The following is a 19,423-nucleotide window of genomic DNA, read 5'->3' as shown; positions in this document are numbered from 1 at the left end:
CGTTTGTCTCTCCTCATTTGATTGTAAAAAAATGTACCACCACACACACACACCTCTCTAGATAAGGTCCCAGGGTTGACAGTGCATGTCAGAGCAAAAACCAAGCCATGAGTTCAAAGGGATTGTCCGAAGAGCTCAGAGACAGGATTGTGTCGAGGCACAGATCTGGGGAAGGGTACCAAAAGACAAATGGGAGAAACTCTCCAAATACAGGTGTGCCAAACTTGTAGCGTCATAGCTAAGAAGACTTGAGGATGTAATCGCTGCCAAAGGTGAATAAATAAAATACTGAGTAAAGGGAATACTTAGATAAACTGTTTTTGCTTTGTCATTATGGGGTATTGTGTGTAGATTGATGAGGCTGTAACATAACAAAAATGTGGAAAAAGTCAAATGGTCAGAATCAATTTTGTATGCACTGTATATAGTGCTATATCTAATATTGTTTTTTTATTACCATTTACATTATTTTATTTCACTTAACTTCTTCAGGCTAGGCCCCTATTTTCTCCACTTCCTGTCTGACTGACGTGCCCAAAGTAAACTGCCTGTTACTCAGGCCCAGAAGCCAGGATATGCATATAATTGGTAGCATTGGATAGAAAACACTTTGACGTTTGTAGAAATGTTAAAATAATGCATGAGACTATAACACAATTGATATGATAGGAGAAAATCGAAAGAAAAACCAACCCAATTTCTTTTGAGAGAGATCTCTCAATGGCTCTTCCATTAGAACGTATAGGGTCAATGTTAAATCCGGTTCAAAGATTGCAATTCCTATGGCTTCCACTAGATGTCAACAGTCTTTGTTCAAGGTTTCACTGTAGCCTGCATTCACACCTGAAACCCTATACATGTGACTACTAAACATTCTGAATCTGACTTGTTGCAGATACAGATCAGTGCGTGATGACATAATGCAAACAAAATATACTTTTGTACGTACGTTTTTTTCCGCACATTTTCAACTCTATAGATAGTTTTGTCACAAAAATTGTTAAGTTAAATAGCAAATGTACCTACTCTGGTCTTGGCACTTGAGCTCTGGCCAACAGCTCACAGATATAGTGTGGGTAGGCTAGTCTACATGATGAGATTATTATGGATAAGAGCAAGAATATTTTTATTTGTCAATCGGCAGTCAAACATTGATTATCATGTCACCAGAATCAGACCTCGATATGATGGTTATTATAAAAATATTTGTGAATAAAGGCGCTTTCATCGCTATTTCTCACATACTTTACATTACTTTTATAGACCCAAAAAGATCCCACCATGTTGAACAAACAAATGATCTGTTTGCATTTATACAATTGTACCGCAACTTCTGGTTTCATTCTGTCATGTCTACTCCCGCTCTCCTGCACCGGCGCTTAACGTCGCTGGTCTACTAACCACAGGTCTTGGCAACCCACATTACGCACACCTGGCAACCATCATTGGACACACCTGCTCCCTATCATTACTCACACCTTGACTTCACCGTCACCCTGATTACTCTCCCTTTACTGAAAGCACAAACCACTGCTTTTAATCAGGGCAAGGTGACCGGAAACATGACCGAATACAAACAGCGTAGCTATTCCCTCCGCAAGGCAATCAAACAAGCTAAGCGTCAGTATAGAGACAAAGTAGAGTCGCAATTCAACGGCTCAGACACGAGAGGTATGTGGCAGGGTCTACAGTCAATCATGGACTACAAAAAGAAAACCAGGCCCGTCGCCGACCCTGATGTCTGGCTCCCAGACAAACCAAACAACTTCTTTGCTCGCTTTGAGGACAGTACAGCGCCACCGACACGGCCCGCTACCAAAACCTGCAGGCTCTCCTTCACTGCAGCCAACGTGAGTAAAACATTTAAACGTGTTAACCCACGCAAGGCTTCCGGCCCAGATGGCATCCCTAACCTCGTCCTCAGAGCATGCGCAGACCAGCTGGCTGGTTTGTTTACGGACATATTCAATCAATCCCTATCCAAGTCTGCTGTTCCCACATACTTCAAGAGGGCCACCATTGTTCCTGTTCCCAAGAAAGCTAAGTTAACTGAGCTAAATGACTATCGCCCCGTAGCACTCACTTCTGTCATCATGAAGTGCTTTCAGAGACTAGTCAAGGATCATATCACCTCCACCCTACCTGACACCCTAGACCCACTCCAATTTGCTTACCGCCCCAATAGTTCCTCAGACGACGCAATCGCAATCACACTGCACACTACCCTAACCCATCTGGACAAGAGGAATACCTATGTGAGAATGCTGTTCATCGACTACAGCTCAGCATTTAACACCATAGTACCCTCCAAACTCGTCATTAAGCTCGAAACCCTGGATCTCAACCCCGCCCTGTGCAACTCCTGGACTTTCTGACGGGACGCCCCCAGGTGGTGAGGGTAGGAAACAGCATCTCCACCCCGCTGATCCTCAACACTGGTGTCCGGACAAGGTTGTGTTCTCAGCCCTCTCCTGTACTCCCGGTTCACCCATGACTGCGTGGGCATGCACGCCTCCAACTCAATCATCAAGTTTGCAGACACTACAGTGGGTAGGCTTGATTACCAACAACAACGAGACGGCCTACAGGGAGGAGGTGAGGGCCGTTGGAGTGTGGTGTCAGGAAAATAACCTCACACTCAATGTCAACAAAACAAAGAAGATGATCGTGGACTTCAGGAAACAGCAGAGGGTGCACCCCCCTATCCACATCGACGGGACAGTAGTGGAGAAGGTGGAAAGTTTTAAGTTCCTCGGCGTACACATCACGGACAAACAAATGGTCCACCCACACAGACAGCGTGGTGAAGAAGGCGCAATAGCGCCTCTTCAACCTCAGGAGGCTGAAGAAATTTGGCTTGTCACCAAAAACACTCACAAACTTTCACAGATACACAATCGAGAGCATCCTGTCGGGCTGTATCACCGCCTGGTACGGCAACTGCTCCGCCCACAACCGCAAGGCTCTCCAGAGGGTAGTGAGGTCTACACAACACATCACCGGGGGGAAACAACCTGCCCTCCAGGACACCTACAGCACCCGATGTCACAGGAAGGCCAAAAAGATAATCAAGGACAGCAACCACCCGAGCCACTGCCTGTTCACCCCGCTATCATCCAGAAGGCGAGGTCAGTACAGGTGCATCAAAGCTGGGACCGAGAGAATGAAAAACAGCTTTTATCTCAAGGCCATCAGACTGTTAAACAGCCATCACTAACATTGGGTGGCTGCTGCCAACATACTGACTCAAATCTCTAGACACTTTGATAATTAAAAATTGGCTGTAATAAATGTATCACTAGTCACTTTAATAAACAATGCCACTTTATATAATGTTTACATACCCTACATTACTCATCTCATATGTATATACTGTACTCTATACCGTCTACTGCATCTTGCCTATGACGTTCGGCCATTGCTCATCCATATATTTATATGTACATATTCTTATTCATTCCTTTGTTGTTGTGAAATTGTTAGATTATTTGTTAGATATTACTGCATGGTCGGAACTAGAAGCACAAGCATTTCGCTACACTTGCATTAGCATCTGCTAACCATGTGTATGTGACCAATAAAATTTGATTTAAGTTATTTAGCCCTCAGTAGCCTCAGTCAGTATTGGTTTTGTTTACGTTCAGTATGCTACTCCTGTTTTGATTATCTTCATGTTTCTTATTATTAAACTCACCTACTACACCTGCTTTCAGGCTCCCTGCATATGTTACAGAATACTGCCTGTCAAGATATGGAAGCAGCAGAAATTAAGGATATCTCCCAGATGGTCGGCGAACAGGAACACCTACTCCGTCAACACCATGACTAGCTGGCTCAACTAGATACGGTATTGGATAAGTTTCTCCACGTTCTCCAGCAACGACAACATCCGAGAGGATTCATCTCCAACTAGTGGAGGATCCTCTACCACAAGTCATCCCAGCAAGCCAGTCCACCAGCACATCCAGCAGTCCTCCCAGGTAAGGTATTCACTATTGTCCCTCCCGGTCAAATATGATGGGACTCCCTCGAAATGCCATCGCTTCCTACTCCAGTGCTCTGTCTCTATTTTACCCATCAGACGGGAGCCCCCACCACAGTCATTTGCCTACTGACTGGACGGTTTTGGAGTGGGCTACGGCTGTCTGGGAGAGAGTAGAGAAGGAGCTGGGTTCTTATGAGAGGTTCATGGCTCTGTTCAGCGACTACTCCAACTCCGGCAGTGTATCCAGACCGCTGCGGTGTAAGCCCTCACCTTCCAGACTGTGGCAGCCTCCAGCGGATGGAATGAGCCAGCACGCTGCACCATATTCCGAAAAGGACAACACGAAGAGATCCAGATGGAGTTGGCATGTTGGGACGACAACCTTTCCTTGGACGTGCTCATAGTGATGGCGATCCGTCTGGATAGCCTTCTTCGAGAGCGCTGGCACTCCCTCTTCTTTGGCCATCCTGAAACAATGCCTGAATGCATGGAGGTAGGGGCCACACACCTCCCCACGGCAGAGCGGTGTTGCTGGAGACGGCTGGGGCTCTGTTCCTATTGTGGTCAGGAGGGGCACCAGCTTTAGCGGTGTCTGGTGCATTCCAACCCGGAATCCACGAGGACGGAGGGGCGGACTCATGATCATCCGTCTCCCAAGGTAGGCGTGAGTAATCCATCATCACTTTCCGCCAAACCCTCTCTGGTTTCCATTTCACTGGCTGGCTGTCCCCATGTGTTGTCTCTACAGCTCTAGTGGACTCCGGCGCTGCAGGGAATTTCCTCAACCAGGCCTTCACCTCCTCCCTGAACATCACCCCATACACGCTCTCCTTTCCTTTTCCGGTCCAAGCACTGGACCTGCTTTCCCTTACCCTGTGGTTCCACATAGGTTGAGATACCTGTGGTTGCCCTCCAGCCCAGCATCCCAGAGTTATACCCAGACCCGCGCCAACTCCTCGTCGCCCCTGGGACTGTGCCATTGACCTACTTGCTGGCTCTGTGCAGTCGCATCTACCATCTGTCGGTGGCTGAAACTAAGGCTATGGAGGAGTACATCCAGGAGGCTCTCCAACAGGGTTTCATCCTCACGTCCACCTCCCCTGCGTTGGCAGAAGGACGGAGGTCTACGCCTGTACATCGATTAGAGGCCTCAATTCCATCATCACCAAGTACCGCTACCCTCTCCCATTGGTGCCGGCCGCAGGGCCCATTTTTTTACCAAATTGGACCTACAAAGTGTCTACAATCTGATCCGCACCCGGGAGGGGGATGAATGGAAAATGGCATTCAACACGATGTTTGGCCACTAAGAGTACTTGGTGATGCCTTATGGATTAGCCAACTCTCCGTCGGTGTTCCAGACATTCGTTAACGAGGTGTTCCAGGACAAGCTCGGGCGCCAGGTTGTCCTGTATATGGATGACATCCTGGTCTACTCGACCACCTTGGAGGATCACTTCTAATTTAATGACCTTAAACCCGTCCACCTCGCTGACATAACTGCAGGGACTCTCTAACCTGGGCAGCTGATGAAACTGAGGAGGATTTCTGTCTGTAATAAAGCTTTTTTGTGGGGAAAACATATTCTGATTGGCTGGGCCTGTCTCCCCAGTGGGTGATTGGTTGCGTCCCTGCCCAGTCATGTGAAATCCATAGATTAGCGACTAATGAATTTATTTGAATTGACTGATTTCCTTCTATTAACTGTAACTAAGTAAAATCTTTGAAATTGTTGCTTGTTGCATTTATATTTTTGTTTAATGTGTGTATATATATAATTCTGTCACGCCCTGACCTGAGAGAGACGGTTTATTTCTCTATTTTGTTAGGTCAGGGTGTGGGGTGGGTTCTATGTTTTTGTATTTCTTTGTTTTGGGCCGAGTATAGTTCCTAATCAGAGGCAGCTGTCTATCGTTGTCTCTAATTAGGAATCATACTTAGGCAGCCTGTTCCCCACCTGTGTTTGTGGGTTATTGTTATTTCTGTGTGTGTACGGCACAGTGCGTTACGTTTCTTGGTGCGTACCTGTTTATTGTTTCGGTTTCCTTCAATAAAGATGTGGAATTACCGGCACGCTGCGCCTTGGCTCCTATGTGACAGGGAATTTGAAGACAGCACTCACGACAAATTATTTTTTTCCCCTGATTTTTCAGGTGGTGCTTCAGCAACCCCTACTTCCCGCTGTGGCAGATGCAGGGTTTGTAACATTCACTAATCAATTAATTGCAGTCATGCAATCAATTATTATTTCTTAACATGCATTTTTCTTCTCTATGCTCATGATCTATTTTTCTACCAACATTTGATAGGCAGTTGGTGGTCGGAAAGCAAGTTTCTGTATTTGGAGCCGCTGAGCCGAAGGTATTAAGCATTAGCAGGTCAAAACGAACGACTAAAATGAACGAGCCACTCAGAAAAAAACAAATCATGACTGTTGAGTCAGTAAAAGAGTCATTCAAAAAGAACGAATCGTTGGCGCACTATCAGTTATCAGACAGATAATGGAAATAACCCAGCAGACGATCTCCCACACAGACAAGGTAATTATCACATGCTTTATCTGTGTGTTTGTGTGTAGCCTTATCAGTAAATCTCGCTGTTGTTTGACGTGTGCATCAGATGAGGTTCAACTCATGGCAGGCAGGAAGGGAACTCCCTCTTTCTTTCTCGCTGTAGCTCTAGCGCCCTTCTGCTTCAACCAACCAGAAGCTGCCGGGTCATTTCTTGTTTGCGGTGCCTTTTATTGAAAAACAATTTAAATCTCTTTCCACCCGGTTAGTTTGTTGTAATTCTCCATTTAAGAAAACAACCCCTTCCTACAACGACACCACTATTGCTAATTTAGGCTCCACATTGCCACTCTGTCAGGTTCCACCCTATTAGAAGTACAGTATGCACCTAACATGATGGAAAATGCACCAACGTGCCTTGACCTTGACCAATATGTCAATTTTCTGATTGAATACTAAAAAATTATAATCTTCCCCCAAAAAGTTATGAGAACCAAAATATAGGGATGACTCAACTGGCAATCAGCTGGCATAAAACGCTACAGGTTGAGAGCCAGGTTAAAGCAACGCTTCCTGGAGTCTGCTGGCGATGTAAGTGGGCCCTGAGGAAGGTGGAGTACATGATGCCTAAACACAGACAATTAAGGTGACAAACAGCATAACATCTGATATAACTCTGCTTTACATGGATCCTACATGATGCAGGGCTTGTAACCAATCTGTGTTAACCCTCAAGGCTGTTAAAATGTGTGGTAAAATGGCGCCGGAATAAACGGCAGCAGTTTTACGGGCGCCTAACCAATTGTGCTATTATGTTTTTTTTTCGCGTTATTTGTAACTTATTTTGTACATAATGCTTCTGCCACAGTATCTTATGTCAAAAAAGAGCTTCTGGATATCAGGACAGCGATCACTCACCTCAGATTACACAAAGATTTTTTTTTTCAACAAGCAGGATGCACGGGATATACTGCTAACACCTGACAAGGCCAACATCCCCGTTATTGGCAAGAGAAAGAGACGCAGGTAAGAGGACACAGAGTGTGGTGCCTCGTTAGGATCCGCAGAAGGCGAGTGGGAAAGCTGCCGTTACCATCAATATTACTCGCCAACGTACAATCATTGGACAATAAATTAGACCACACTATTTACCAAGAGTTTTCATCTATACTTTTCGTGGCTGTTTATTTACCACCAAAGACGGATGCTGGCACTAAGACTGCACTCAGCCAGCTGTATAAGGAAATAAGCAAACAGGAAACCGCTCACCCAGAGGCGGCGCTCCTAGCGGCCGGAGACTTTAATGCTGAAAAACTTAAATCAGTTTTACCTAATCTCTATCAACATGTTAAATGCGCAACCAGAGGTAAAATAAATTCTAGATCACCTGTACTCCACACACAGAGAAGTGTAAAAAGCTATCCCTCGCCCTCCATTTGGTAAATCTGACCACAATTCTATCCTCCTTACAAGCAAAAATTAAAGCAGGGATCACCAGTGACTCGGTCTATAAAAAAAGTGGTCAGATGAAGCAGATGCTAAACTACAGGCCTGTTTTGCTATCACATACTGGAACATGTTCCGGGATTCTTCCGATTGCATTGACGAGTACACCACATCAGTCACTGGCTTTATCAATAAGTGCATTGAGGACGTCATCCCCACAGTGACTGTACGTACAGTACATACCCCAACCAGAAGACATGGATTACAGGCAACATTCGCATTATGCTAAAGGGTAGAGCTGCCGCTTTCAAGGTGCGGGACTCCAACCCGGAAGCTTATAAGAAATCCTGCTATGGCCTCCGACGAACCATCAAACAGCTAAGCGTCAATACAGGGCTAAGATTGAATCGTACTACACCAGCTCCAACGCTCGTCTTATGCGGCAGGGCTTGCAAACTATTACAGACTACAAAGGGAAGCACAGCCGCGAGCTGCCCAGTGACACAAGTCTACCAGACGAGCTAAATCACTTCTATGCTCGCTTCGAGGCAAGCAACACTGAGGAATGCATGAGAGCATCAGCTGTTCCGGATGACTGTGTGATCACGCTCTCCATAGCCGACGTGAGTAAGACCTTTAAACAGGTCAACATTTTCACGGCCGAAGGGCCAGACAGACTACCAGGACGTGTGCTCCGGGCATGTGCTGACCAACTGGCAGGTGTCTTCACTGACATTTTCAACATGTTCCTGACTGGGTCTGTAATACCAACATGTTTCAAGCAGACCACCATAGTCCCTGCGCCCAAGAACACTAAGGCAACCTGCCTAAATGGCTACAGACCCTTAGTACTCACGTCCGTAGCCATGAAGTGCTTTGAAAGGCTGGTAATGGCTCACATCAACAACATTATCCCAGAAGCCAGAGACCCACTCCAATTTGCATACCGCCCAAACAGATCCACAGATGATCTCTATTGCACTCCACACTGCCCTTTCCCACCTGGACAAAAGGAACACCTACGTGAGAATGCCATTCATTGACTACAGCTCAGCGTTCAACATCAAAGTGCCCTCAAAGCTCATCACTAAGCTAAGGATCCTGGGAGTAAACACCTCCCTCTGCAACTGAATCCTGGACTTCCTGACGGGCCACCCCCAGGTGGTGATGGTAGGTAGCAACACATCTGCCACGCTGATCCTCAACACAGGGGCCCCTCAGGGGTACGTGCTCAGTCCCCTCCTGTACTCCCTGTTCACCCATGACTGCGTGGCCAGGCACGACTCCAACACCATCATTACGTTTGCAGACAACACAACACTGGTAGGCCTGATCACCGACAATGATGAGACAGCCTATAAGTAGGAGGTCAGAGACCTGGCCAGGTGGTGACAGAATAACAACTTATCCCTCAACGTTTATCAAGACTAAGGAGATTATTGTGGACTACAGGAAAAGGAGGACCGAGCATGCCCCCATTCTCATCGACGGGGCTGTAGTGGAGCAGGTTGAGAGCTTCAAGTTCCTTGGTGTCCACATAACCAACAAACTAGAATGGTCCAAACACACCAAGACAGTCGTGAAGGGGGCACAACAAAGCCTATTCCCCCTCAGGAAACTAAAAAGATGTGGCATGTGTCCTCAGATCCTCAAAAGGCTCTATAGCTGCAACATCGAGAGCATCCTGGTTGCATCACTGCCTGGTACGGCAACTGCTCGGCCTCCGACCGCAAGGCACTACAGAGGGTAGTGCGTACGGCCCAGTACATCACTGGGGCTAAGCTGCCTGCCATCCAGGACCTCTACACCAGGCTGTGTCAGAGGAAGGCCCTAAAAATTGTCAAATACCCCAGCCACCCCAGTCATAGACTGTGCTCTCTACTACCGTGTGGCAAACGTTACCGGAGCGCCAAGTCTAGGACCAAAAGGCTTCTCAACAGCTTTTACCCCCAAGCCATAAGACTCCTGAACAGGTAATCAAATGGCTACCCGGACTATTTGCATTGTGTCCCCCCCAACCCCTCTTTTACACTGCTGCTACTCTTTGTTTATCATATATGCATAGTCACTTTAACTATACATTCATGTATGTACTACCTCAATTAGCCCCACTAACCGGTGCCTGTATATAGCCTTGCTACTGTTATAGCCTCGCTACTGTATATAGCCTCGCTACTGATATTTGTCAATGTCTTTTACTGTTGTTTTTTATTTCTTTACTTATCTATTGTTCACCTAATACCTATTATTTACTTAAATTGCACTGTTGGTTAGGGCCTGTAAGTAAGAATTTCACTGTAAGGTCTTCACCTGTTGTATTCGGCTCACGTGACAAATAAACTTTGATTTGATTTAAACAGGCCTGCAGGTTTAACGCTTGTTATAAGATTGTATGAGCCTTGATAATGTCTTATGTTTTACAATATTTAATGTGTTTCCACTCCACAGGAAAATATCAGACAACAGCTGGAGACCATTTGGGATCGAATTGGCTTCCTCCAGTCTTTGTGCAAAAAAGTTTGTGCATAAGTTCATCAGTTTGATGCTGCTGACTGACCGAACTTTTCAACTATGGATAGTTTTCAGCTAAAATTAAGCTCTGCAAGTGAGTACTGTAAAAATACATGATTGTTCAATGTAATTTGTGAAATAGCTTTTCATCAGAGGCATGGTACTGTAGTAGCAATGTCATGTTTCGTTTAATTGATGACATGGAGTATCTCTATAATTAATATTTCTATAAAAATGTTAAAGACGAAAGCCATTGCTGGATGTCATTTTAAAGAACCGTACAGTGAAAATCTCACTTGCAAAAGTTCGTATTCGATCAACTCATACCCAAATGTTGTTGACTCATCCTATACTCATATTTGTAGCAAAAGCATAAATTGGAGAAAAAACTATTAAAAAACCCCATCTCAAACTTGTATCTCAACAGACTGTTCAAAACATTCTTGCTATTTCCTCATAGAACTTGATGTCATCTCCCTGAAGAGGATGAGCTGGCCAATCAGCAGTATACTCACATTAATATTTGTAATGACCGGTATACGCCCACCCCATTCTCTTGTTGGTATACGCCCACACCATTCACAGAAAAGCTGCTTTTTAACAAACTTAATTAAAACATTTGCGAAGGAAAACTATTTAACTCATATTGTAATCCATTATAAGTTACAAATGCGTTCACAACCATGCAACTATGTTATTGAACTTTAATACATAAAGCAATACATCCTTTCCATTCATCTGTTGGCCCTCAACAATAGAATAATAACAACAAAAAAAAAACAGTTTAGCTTTTAACACCTTTCTTTTCATGGCCATAGGTTAAAATGAAATAGAAAAAAAGTTATAAAAAAATCCACTATTTCAGTCAAAAATAATGTCAGTCCTCCTGATGCTCTCTGGTATACTTTCCCGAAGATTTAATTTTTCCCAACAGTCCTTGATTACCAATCAAGTAGGCATGAAAGTCTTTGCAAGACATGTTTTTAAAGTTGTATTGTGTACACAGAAGCCCCTTCAGTGACTCAACAGACAAGTGATTCCTTTCCTTTGTACACTGGCTTTGCATCAGTGAAAAAACTCTCTCTACATTTGCTTTGTGAGAAGGAATAGCAAAGAAAAACTGTGCAATCTTCAGTAGCTCTGAATGAAAATCTATGCTTTTGGACCTTTCAAAATATTTGGCCCACTTCTTGTGTGCTTGCAGATTACTGAATTCTCACTGATTACTGAACTCTCACTCACCACTGTTACACCTTTCTGTGAATTTCTTCAGGTTGGTGACCTAATCAAAGCACTTTGCATCATCAATTGGCACCCCCTTTTATCCCAGGTGTTTTATACAGGCTTCTATGTCATTCCAGTCAGGTGTCTCACTCAGATCCATCCACATGAAAGAGAACTCCTCCATGGGTGCCATCCATTTCTCCAGGCATGAACTGTACAGACCCTGTACTTGAGCACTGAAATGGTCACAATTATTACCAAGTCCATCCTTGTGCTTTTGTGCCAATAGTCCCTTAACTTTAAGGGACATGAAGTTATTGGTTTTGCCTTCAAGAAGCATGATGTGGACTTTGTTCAAAAGGTTCTTCACTTCCACAATTGAATTACTCTCCCTTTCCATCTCCTGAATGTGTGAATGAAACACACACATGAGTGAGTGCATGTGCCAGAGGTAAATTTCACTGAACTCATCTTCAAAAAACTTCTTGATCAAGGAGAGTGTTTTTTTTCCTGTGACAAAAAGAATGCTTTCAAGGCTGGAAACATCTGTAGCAGCCTCTCAATTCCTGGGAATAATGACAGCCATCACGTCTTGCTGTGAGAAAGGAGACTTCTGTATTCAACATCAACAAATTCAGTATTCCACCAGATTCTCTGTGCGCACAGTGTAAATGTGAAAGTATTGACATATTTTGAAGATGATGTTCTCAATATCGACATCTAGTGCGTCTGCTCCGTAATGAACACAATTGTTCAAGACGTGTGCTGGGCAGCCCACACCGATTAAAATCTTGTTCTTCAATGACTTCTTTAAGTTTGCGAAAACATTCTTTCCTTCTTCATCACGCCGGATTCCCCTGAACATTGTATTGCAGTTGGCACCTGTAAATGCAATACATTTGGAAAAAATCCCATTATTTTCCAGTGTTTCTTTGATGTATTGCGCGATTGTATCAGCTGTCTCATTCGGAGTGTTTTTAACTTCGACTAATTTACTTTGCACGCCACCATTCTTCCAATCAAAATACTGAATAAGCAGAGGGAATATTTTCACAGCACCGTGATTGCGCCCATCAGTAGAAACACCACAGTAAGGTATGTCTTCTAGTGCTTTCTGAGCTATGTCGACAGAATGTGGTGCTTTCACAGCGTTAACAATTGCTTCGGTCTTAGTACGAGCGCTTGAAAATGTTCGCGCAGTCTCGGAATCAGGGAAAGCCTTTTTTTAACAAGGCAGACACGTGCAGTCCATTGATCTGTAGCTATTGTGATGCTTCGTGTTGTGGAATGCAAAAACACCCTCCGCAGCAGTAACAGCATCTTCTGTTTTACCTGCTCTCACAAAATAGTCAGTTAATTTACCTGACGAACTCTCTCCTTTAGCTGCAATTTTGTGTTTTGCGGAGCTTATGTGGGCTTCTAGGTCGCTAGCACCTTTATTTGACACTGACACGTACGTGGCAGCTTTGCAGGTCATGCATTCTGCTTCACACGGATCCCGACTAAGACGAAAACACAGGAATTTTCTCTGTAAATTGTCTGTGAATTTACATTTGCGTTTGGGCATTTTTACGCTGTTCTGGAGCCATGTGCCACTGTTGACAAGCAAGCTGCTGCTATGTCTCTTGGCTGTTGCCATGGTGAGGGTAATGATTGAGATGCAGTTTGACCAATGTTTGCGTAGGCCTACATGACCCACCAATGGTGGCGTGTGAGAAGGCGGGACCTAAAGAGAAAGGCCAAAGCAATGCAAAACCCCAAAAACGCACACAATGAATGGCGACTGCAGAAAGCAAAAGCCGAAACCCGGACATTTTGGGCGATTTAGATATCCCGGCTGGACGCATTTTTTTAGGTCCAAAAAGAGGACATGTCCGGGAAAAAGAGGACGTATGGTCACCCTAAATACCAAGCAATCAAGATTCTTTACAGAAAACTGAGATTCCAAACACAAAAGTTTGCCAACATGAGTTCCTAAACATGTTAATTAAATGCTTTATCATAAAACAAATTCTACTATATGTTAATCAGTAAAAATTATAATTAGATAAATTGCTAGAGTTATGTTAGAGGTGTCAAAGAAGGAGTTGTATTCTCTATCAATTGAGCTTTATTTTTTAGCTAGCCAAAAAGTTCACACAAACAAACATTAAAAATGTTCAACATTTGGGACTAAAGTAGCAAAAGGTTTACATTTGGAGATGATACAAAATGTACTGCAATTTAAGAATGACGCATACACTATTATAAACTGGATCGTATGAGACAATATACCACGGGTATGACGCAAAACGACTAACTTACTGTTCTAATTACATTGGTAACCTGTTTATGGTTTGTGGGATAGGGCCATTATACCATAGCGTTGCGTGGTGCATAAGAACAGCCCATAGCCATGGTAAATTGGCCATGTACCACACCCCCTCTGGCCTTATTGCTTAACTATAATATGTGTTCCCACAACATTATTTCAGAACATAATCATTCCAATAACTTCATCATCCATTTATATGCTTGTGTTGTGACTAGTTTGAAAAAGAAAGAGCAAAAATCTGGTAGCATAGCATTGTCTTGACACCTGAACATCCATCTTTTCACTTTGGAATCTGGATACTGGCTGCTTGGTCAGTAGCTCAGGTCCAAAACTTCCTTTTGTCTAAAGATACACAAAAATACTACATGAGTGGAAATCAGAAGACATAACCCCATATTTTCATATTAATGAATACATTCTACTCAATAGCGTTTAAATTATCAAGCATAAGTGATCATGGCTATACCGTTAGTTTAATAAAAAAAAAATATTTAGCCTTTATTTAACTCGGCAACTCAGTTAAGAACAAATTCTTATTTTACGATGACGGCCTAACCCGGACGATGCTGGGCCAATTGTCCGCCGCCCTATTGGACTCCCGATCACGGCCGGTTGTGATACAGCCCGGGATCGAACCAGGGTCTGTAGTGATGCCTCTAGCCCTGAGATGCAGTGCCTTAGACCGCTGTGTCACTCGGGAGCCCGAAAGTTGTCTGAACAGTGACTAATGAGTATGTCGAACGGTTTCTTGTACTCACTTGCAGGCCTTAATGTTAACACAGATGGTCCTCACATCATCGCTTGTGCTAAGCTCCTCAATCAGCACCCACAAGTGTTTTTTCACCAGGCCTTTACACATAGATTTTAGGAAGCCAACTTTATCGCAAACAGACAGTAGCTTCTGCTTTAGTGTCTCCTACGGATGAGAAATCATCATCAACAACAGTTGACATTATCAGAGAAATATCACAGTAAATAGTGCAATTTCATGAAGGGACACTTATGAATTGTAATGCTATGGTAGCTACCTGGCTATCGGAAGTGGAGGTCGATTCCTTCACTTTTTTCAGTGCCCACTCACACACCCAGCAGGTTCCAACTAGCGTTTGCTCCTTTGGAAAGCACAAACAGACAAGAAAGGACATGGTAGAAAAAAGTATAATAATCTGTCGTGGTGCAGTTGAGCAAGGCACTTAACCCTAATTGCTTCAGGGACTCTGTACAATGGTGACCCTGGCCATGACCTCACTCCCTGTGGGTGTCTCAGGGGGAGTTGGGATATGCAAAAAAATACAGTTACATTACAAACTTAAAGTATTATTAATAATTAAATTATGGTGTGATGTATTCAGTGTTATGGTGTAAGTATATTTGAATATGTAATGACAGTGAAAGTCTGGTTGTACAATAGTTTCTTCAGTCAACATATGTTTTTAGTTACATTTACGTCTATGGTTAAGCTCTGTTACACAGTAGCAGGTTGATTATTCCAATAGGAAGTTGCAGAACTGTCTGCAACTTTCTGCTAGTTCATAACGTTTTGACCATAGCATACTGTTACCATGCGCTTTTCCGACTGTGCTTCCTGGTCATCCTCTCTGCATTGCCCTTGGATTTCCCAAACTGAAGAAAAAATTATACAACAGTCACTCACGTGATGGGTACTTGTATTGTATTGAAACCAAAGGTGAACTTCGAGTTGATTTAGGCCCCCTACCCACAGTTCCCCTTGCACCCTGACCCAATGTATGTGCTGCATATACAGTAGTTACTACTTGAGTTAAATAAATAAAATCTCACCTGAACAAGCCAGCAGACTGAGGGCAAGGAGGACCAGAGATGTCTTCATGATTTGTGGTGGTGGAGATGTGAAGAGTAAAAGTCGTGTTGGGATTTGGTTAAGTGACTTAGGAAGCAGACAAGCCCCTTTATATGTTGAGGCCCCTCTATACACAGCCCCCTGTATAAACCCCACCTACAGTTCAATCTATTGATAGTACATCTCACATTAACCACAAGACACAACCCTTACAAGTCAACAGGATGTTACTTGGAAGAACTTAATATTTTCTTGTGGTTTAGACCTACAGTACATACTGATGAGGAGCAATCTTCATCATCACCTTTTTCAATCTCTCCACTGATCTTCATTTTAATTTCATTTTAATTAATCAATTACAGATTAAGCCTTGTACTGTATGTCATGGAAAGAGGTGTTCTCAATAATGTTTTGTACACTCAGTGTACATTTCCAGAAGAATACACCACATTGACATATTGATCAAAACTTGTTCAGCTAGATTAGAAGTGATACATTTAGGGCTATATCTACTAAGCTAACATATATAGTTAAGATAGTAATAACATGGAGCATTCAGCTATTTTCATTTGTATTCTAACAATTATTTGATGAAGCATTACATTTGCCCTTACTGCTACAGAAACCCATTGTATAACACAAAAATACATGACAAAAGTAAGTATGTTTTGAAGTGACTGAAATGCATCTGAGAGATATAGGAATGCTCAGGATAACATTAGGGACAAAACAAATGTTATATTAGTGTGAGTGTCCAGAGAACACGTTTACACTTCTCCAGAGTCCAATGGCAGCGAGCTTTACACCACTCCAGCCGAGGCTTGGCATTGTGCATGGTGATCTTAGGCTTGTGTGTGGCTGCTGGCCATGGAAACCCATTTCATGAAGCTCCCGATGAACAGTTCTTGTGTTGACGTTGTTTCCAGAGGCGGTTTGGAACTCGGTAGTGAGTGTTGCAACCGAGGACAGACTATTTAGAACGTGGTAGCCACAGAACAAAAACAGCAGAAAAGTTTAGCATCGCGATTCAACGCTCTTAGTTGTTGCGGAAATTGACCCACTATGCTGTTAACTTTGTGAATCTACGTCAATCGCTGAGTCTACCTTTAAAATGCTGTTTTCCGGACATCGACTCTAGGGCCTTTAATTAAGAAATCATACCACATTCCTCGTTGCAATCCATTCCAGTGATACTGACAAATTACACACTGCTGAGGATGATTGTATTAATTAACACAAGGGTTTTTATTGAGAAATGAACAAGATCAGAAAAGTTTAAATAATGCTTTCAGTAATGCTTCAACTAAATAAAAAAAATGGATTACTCTTAGTCCTAATGCTTCATTTACATAAAAAATTTGATGCTTCCTAGCCCTAAACCAGTTGGATAGGAATGTAATGTAAAATATGCCAGGATATTCCTCAAATAAACAGTAAACCATGTGTATCCCTTATGTAGCCAATGACCGTCATTATTGAAATTGCTAATATGGTTATTGTATGTTTGTTTTATGTCTCGGCTAATCAAATATCCCTACATGGATTAAAAATTACAGTGTATTCTAATCTAAGTGAAAGTAAAGATCAGTCCCTCCAGGATTCCGCGATTCAACATATTATGCGAGGGCTTGTAATTTGACCAATCACCACACTATTTTCTCTAGCTACATATTGTAACACCAGGTAATGTTTCTCAATCAATGAGAGAAGATTTGAAAAAATACAAGATGGCGGTGTACACATTGGCGGATTCATTCCTGGAGCAAAGAAATAGATTTGGGTAGGGGGTCGGGCATAGCAAGTTAGGAGACCAGGCATATTCTTTTGTTCTCTCACGTCACAAACAATTGTATTACATAACTGTTAAATCAGAGATAGAACTCAGCCACTGCTCACACCAAGTTGGGGGGGTAACATCGTTTCACTTGCAAGACTCATGACGCTCCACCCCCAGAATTGTGTCGGAGATACAGCGGCTATGGGAAAAGACTAGGGGGAACATAACAGAATGGAGGGATTTCATAATTTCTCAGGTTGACCATTTCTTCAGTTAGTAAGAAAACGTTGGGAAGTTGCATGGGAAAAAAGCACCATGGCAATAAGCAGTCCAAAACAATGATAATTATGTTCACTTAAAAGTTTTGGTTTTCCATTGACTACTTACAAAATCATAGACAATACACGTACACATGAACAGTGCTTCGGAAAGTATTCAGAGCCCTTTACTTTTTCCACATTTTGTTACATTACAGCCTTATTCTAAAAGTGATTAAATATATTTTTTCCCTCATCAATCTACACACAATAACCCATAAAGACAAAGTGAAACAGGTTTTGTTCAGACCCTTTGCTATGAGACCAGAAATTGAGCTCCAGTGCATCCTATTTCCATTGATCATCCTTGAGATGTCTACACCTGTAGTAAATTAAATTGATTGGGCATGATTTGGAAAGGAACACACCTGTCTATATAAGGTCCCACAGTTGACAGTACACGTCAGAGCAAAAACAAAGCCATGACGTCGAAGGAACTGTCTGTAGAGCTCCGAGACAGGATTGTGTCGAGGCACATATCTGGGGAAGCGTACCAAAAAATGTCTGCAGTATTGAACGAATACAGTGGCCTCCAGTTTGGAAGTTTGGAACCATCAAGACTCTTCCTAAAGCTGTCCGCCCGGCCAAACTGAGCAATCGGGGGAGAAGGACCTTAGTTAGGGAGGTGACCAAGAACCAGGGAGGTGACCAAGAACCAGACGGTCACACAGTTCCTCTGTGGAGATTGGAGAACCGTCCAGAAGGACAACCATCTCTGCAGCACTCCACCAATTAGGCCTTTATGGTAGAGTAGCCAGACGGAAGCCACTCCTCAGGAAAAGGCACGACAGCCCGCTAGGAGATTGCCAAAAGGCACCTAAAGGACTCTCAGACCATGAGAAACAAGATTCTCTGGTCTGATGAAGCCAAGATTGAATTCTTTGGCCTGAATGTCAAGCATCACGTCTGGAGGAAACCTGGCACCATCCCTACGGTGAAGCATGGTGGTGGCAGCATCATGCTGTGGGGATGTTTTTCAGCGGCAGGGACTGGAATCGAGGGAAAGATGAATGGCGCAAAGTAGAGAGAGATCCTTGATGAAAACCTGCTTCAGAGTGCTCAGGACCTCAGACAGCGGCGATGGTTCACCTTCCAACAGGACAGATCTTGAGTGGATCTGCAGAGAAGACTGGGAGAAACTCCCCAAATAGAGGTGTGCCAAGTTTGATGCATCATACCCAAGAAGACTCAAGGCTATAATCACTGCCAAAGGTGCTTCAACAAAGTACTGAGCAAAGAGTCTGAATACTTATGTAAATGTCATATTTCATTGTTTTTATAAATATGCAACAATGTCCTAAAACCAGTTTTTTTTGTCATTATGGGGTATTGTGTGTAGATTGAGGACAAAAAAACAACTTAATCCATTTTAGAATAAGGCTGTAATGTAAAAATGTGGGAAAAGTCAAGGGGTCTGAATACTTTCCGAATGCACTGTATAACTGTACCTACAAACACACACTGAAATACATATCTACATAATGCATAATATTAATATAATATGAGATCCTGAGATCCCT

General features: G+C 43.2%; 1 protein-coding gene across 1 annotated transcript; it reads right to left on the bottom strand.

The window, feature by feature from the left end:
- Positions 1–13,768: 13,768 nt before the first annotated feature.
- Positions 13,769–15,883, bottom strand: LOC115172857 (antimicrobial peptide NK-lysin-like). Its single transcript, XM_029730665.1, has 5 exons — positions 15,791–15,883; positions 15,552–15,613; positions 15,019–15,102; positions 14,749–14,906; positions 13,769–14,332 (listed from the first exon to the last, which is right to left on the bottom strand). The coding sequence occupies exons 1-5, from the start codon at positions 15,837–15,839 to the stop codon at positions 14,302–14,304; spliced, it is 384 nt and encodes a 127-aa protein (XP_029586525.1). The 5' UTR covers positions 15,840–15,883; the 3' UTR covers positions 13,769–14,301.
- Between the last annotated feature and the right edge of the window lie 3,540 nt (positions 15,884–19,423).

This window comes from Salmo trutta, chromosome 33, assembly GCF_901001165.1.
Source record: "Salmo trutta chromosome 33, fSalTru1.1, whole genome shotgun sequence".
In the NCBI taxonomy this organism is placed as follows: Eukaryota; Metazoa; Chordata; class Actinopteri; order Salmoniformes; family Salmonidae; genus Salmo; species Salmo trutta.
Note: the sequence above shows the minus strand (reverse complement) of the source record. Positions and strands in the feature narration are given on the sequence as shown.

Excerpts from the sequence above, each read along its gene's own strand:
- LOC115172857 (XM_029730665.1), bottom strand. The coding sequence starts at position 15,839 with ATGAAGACATCTCTGGTCCTCCTTGCCCTCAGTCTGCTGGCTTGTTCA. Across the intron at positions 15,614-15,790 it reads CAGTCTGCTGGCTTGTTCAG|TTTGGGAAATCCAAGGGCAA; the intron begins GTGAGATTTTAT and ends TTTTTTCTTCAG. Across the intron at positions 15,103-15,551 it reads CACAGTCGGAAAAGCGCATG|GAGCAAACGCTAGTTGGAAC; the intron begins GTAACAGTATGC and ends TGCTTTCCAAAG.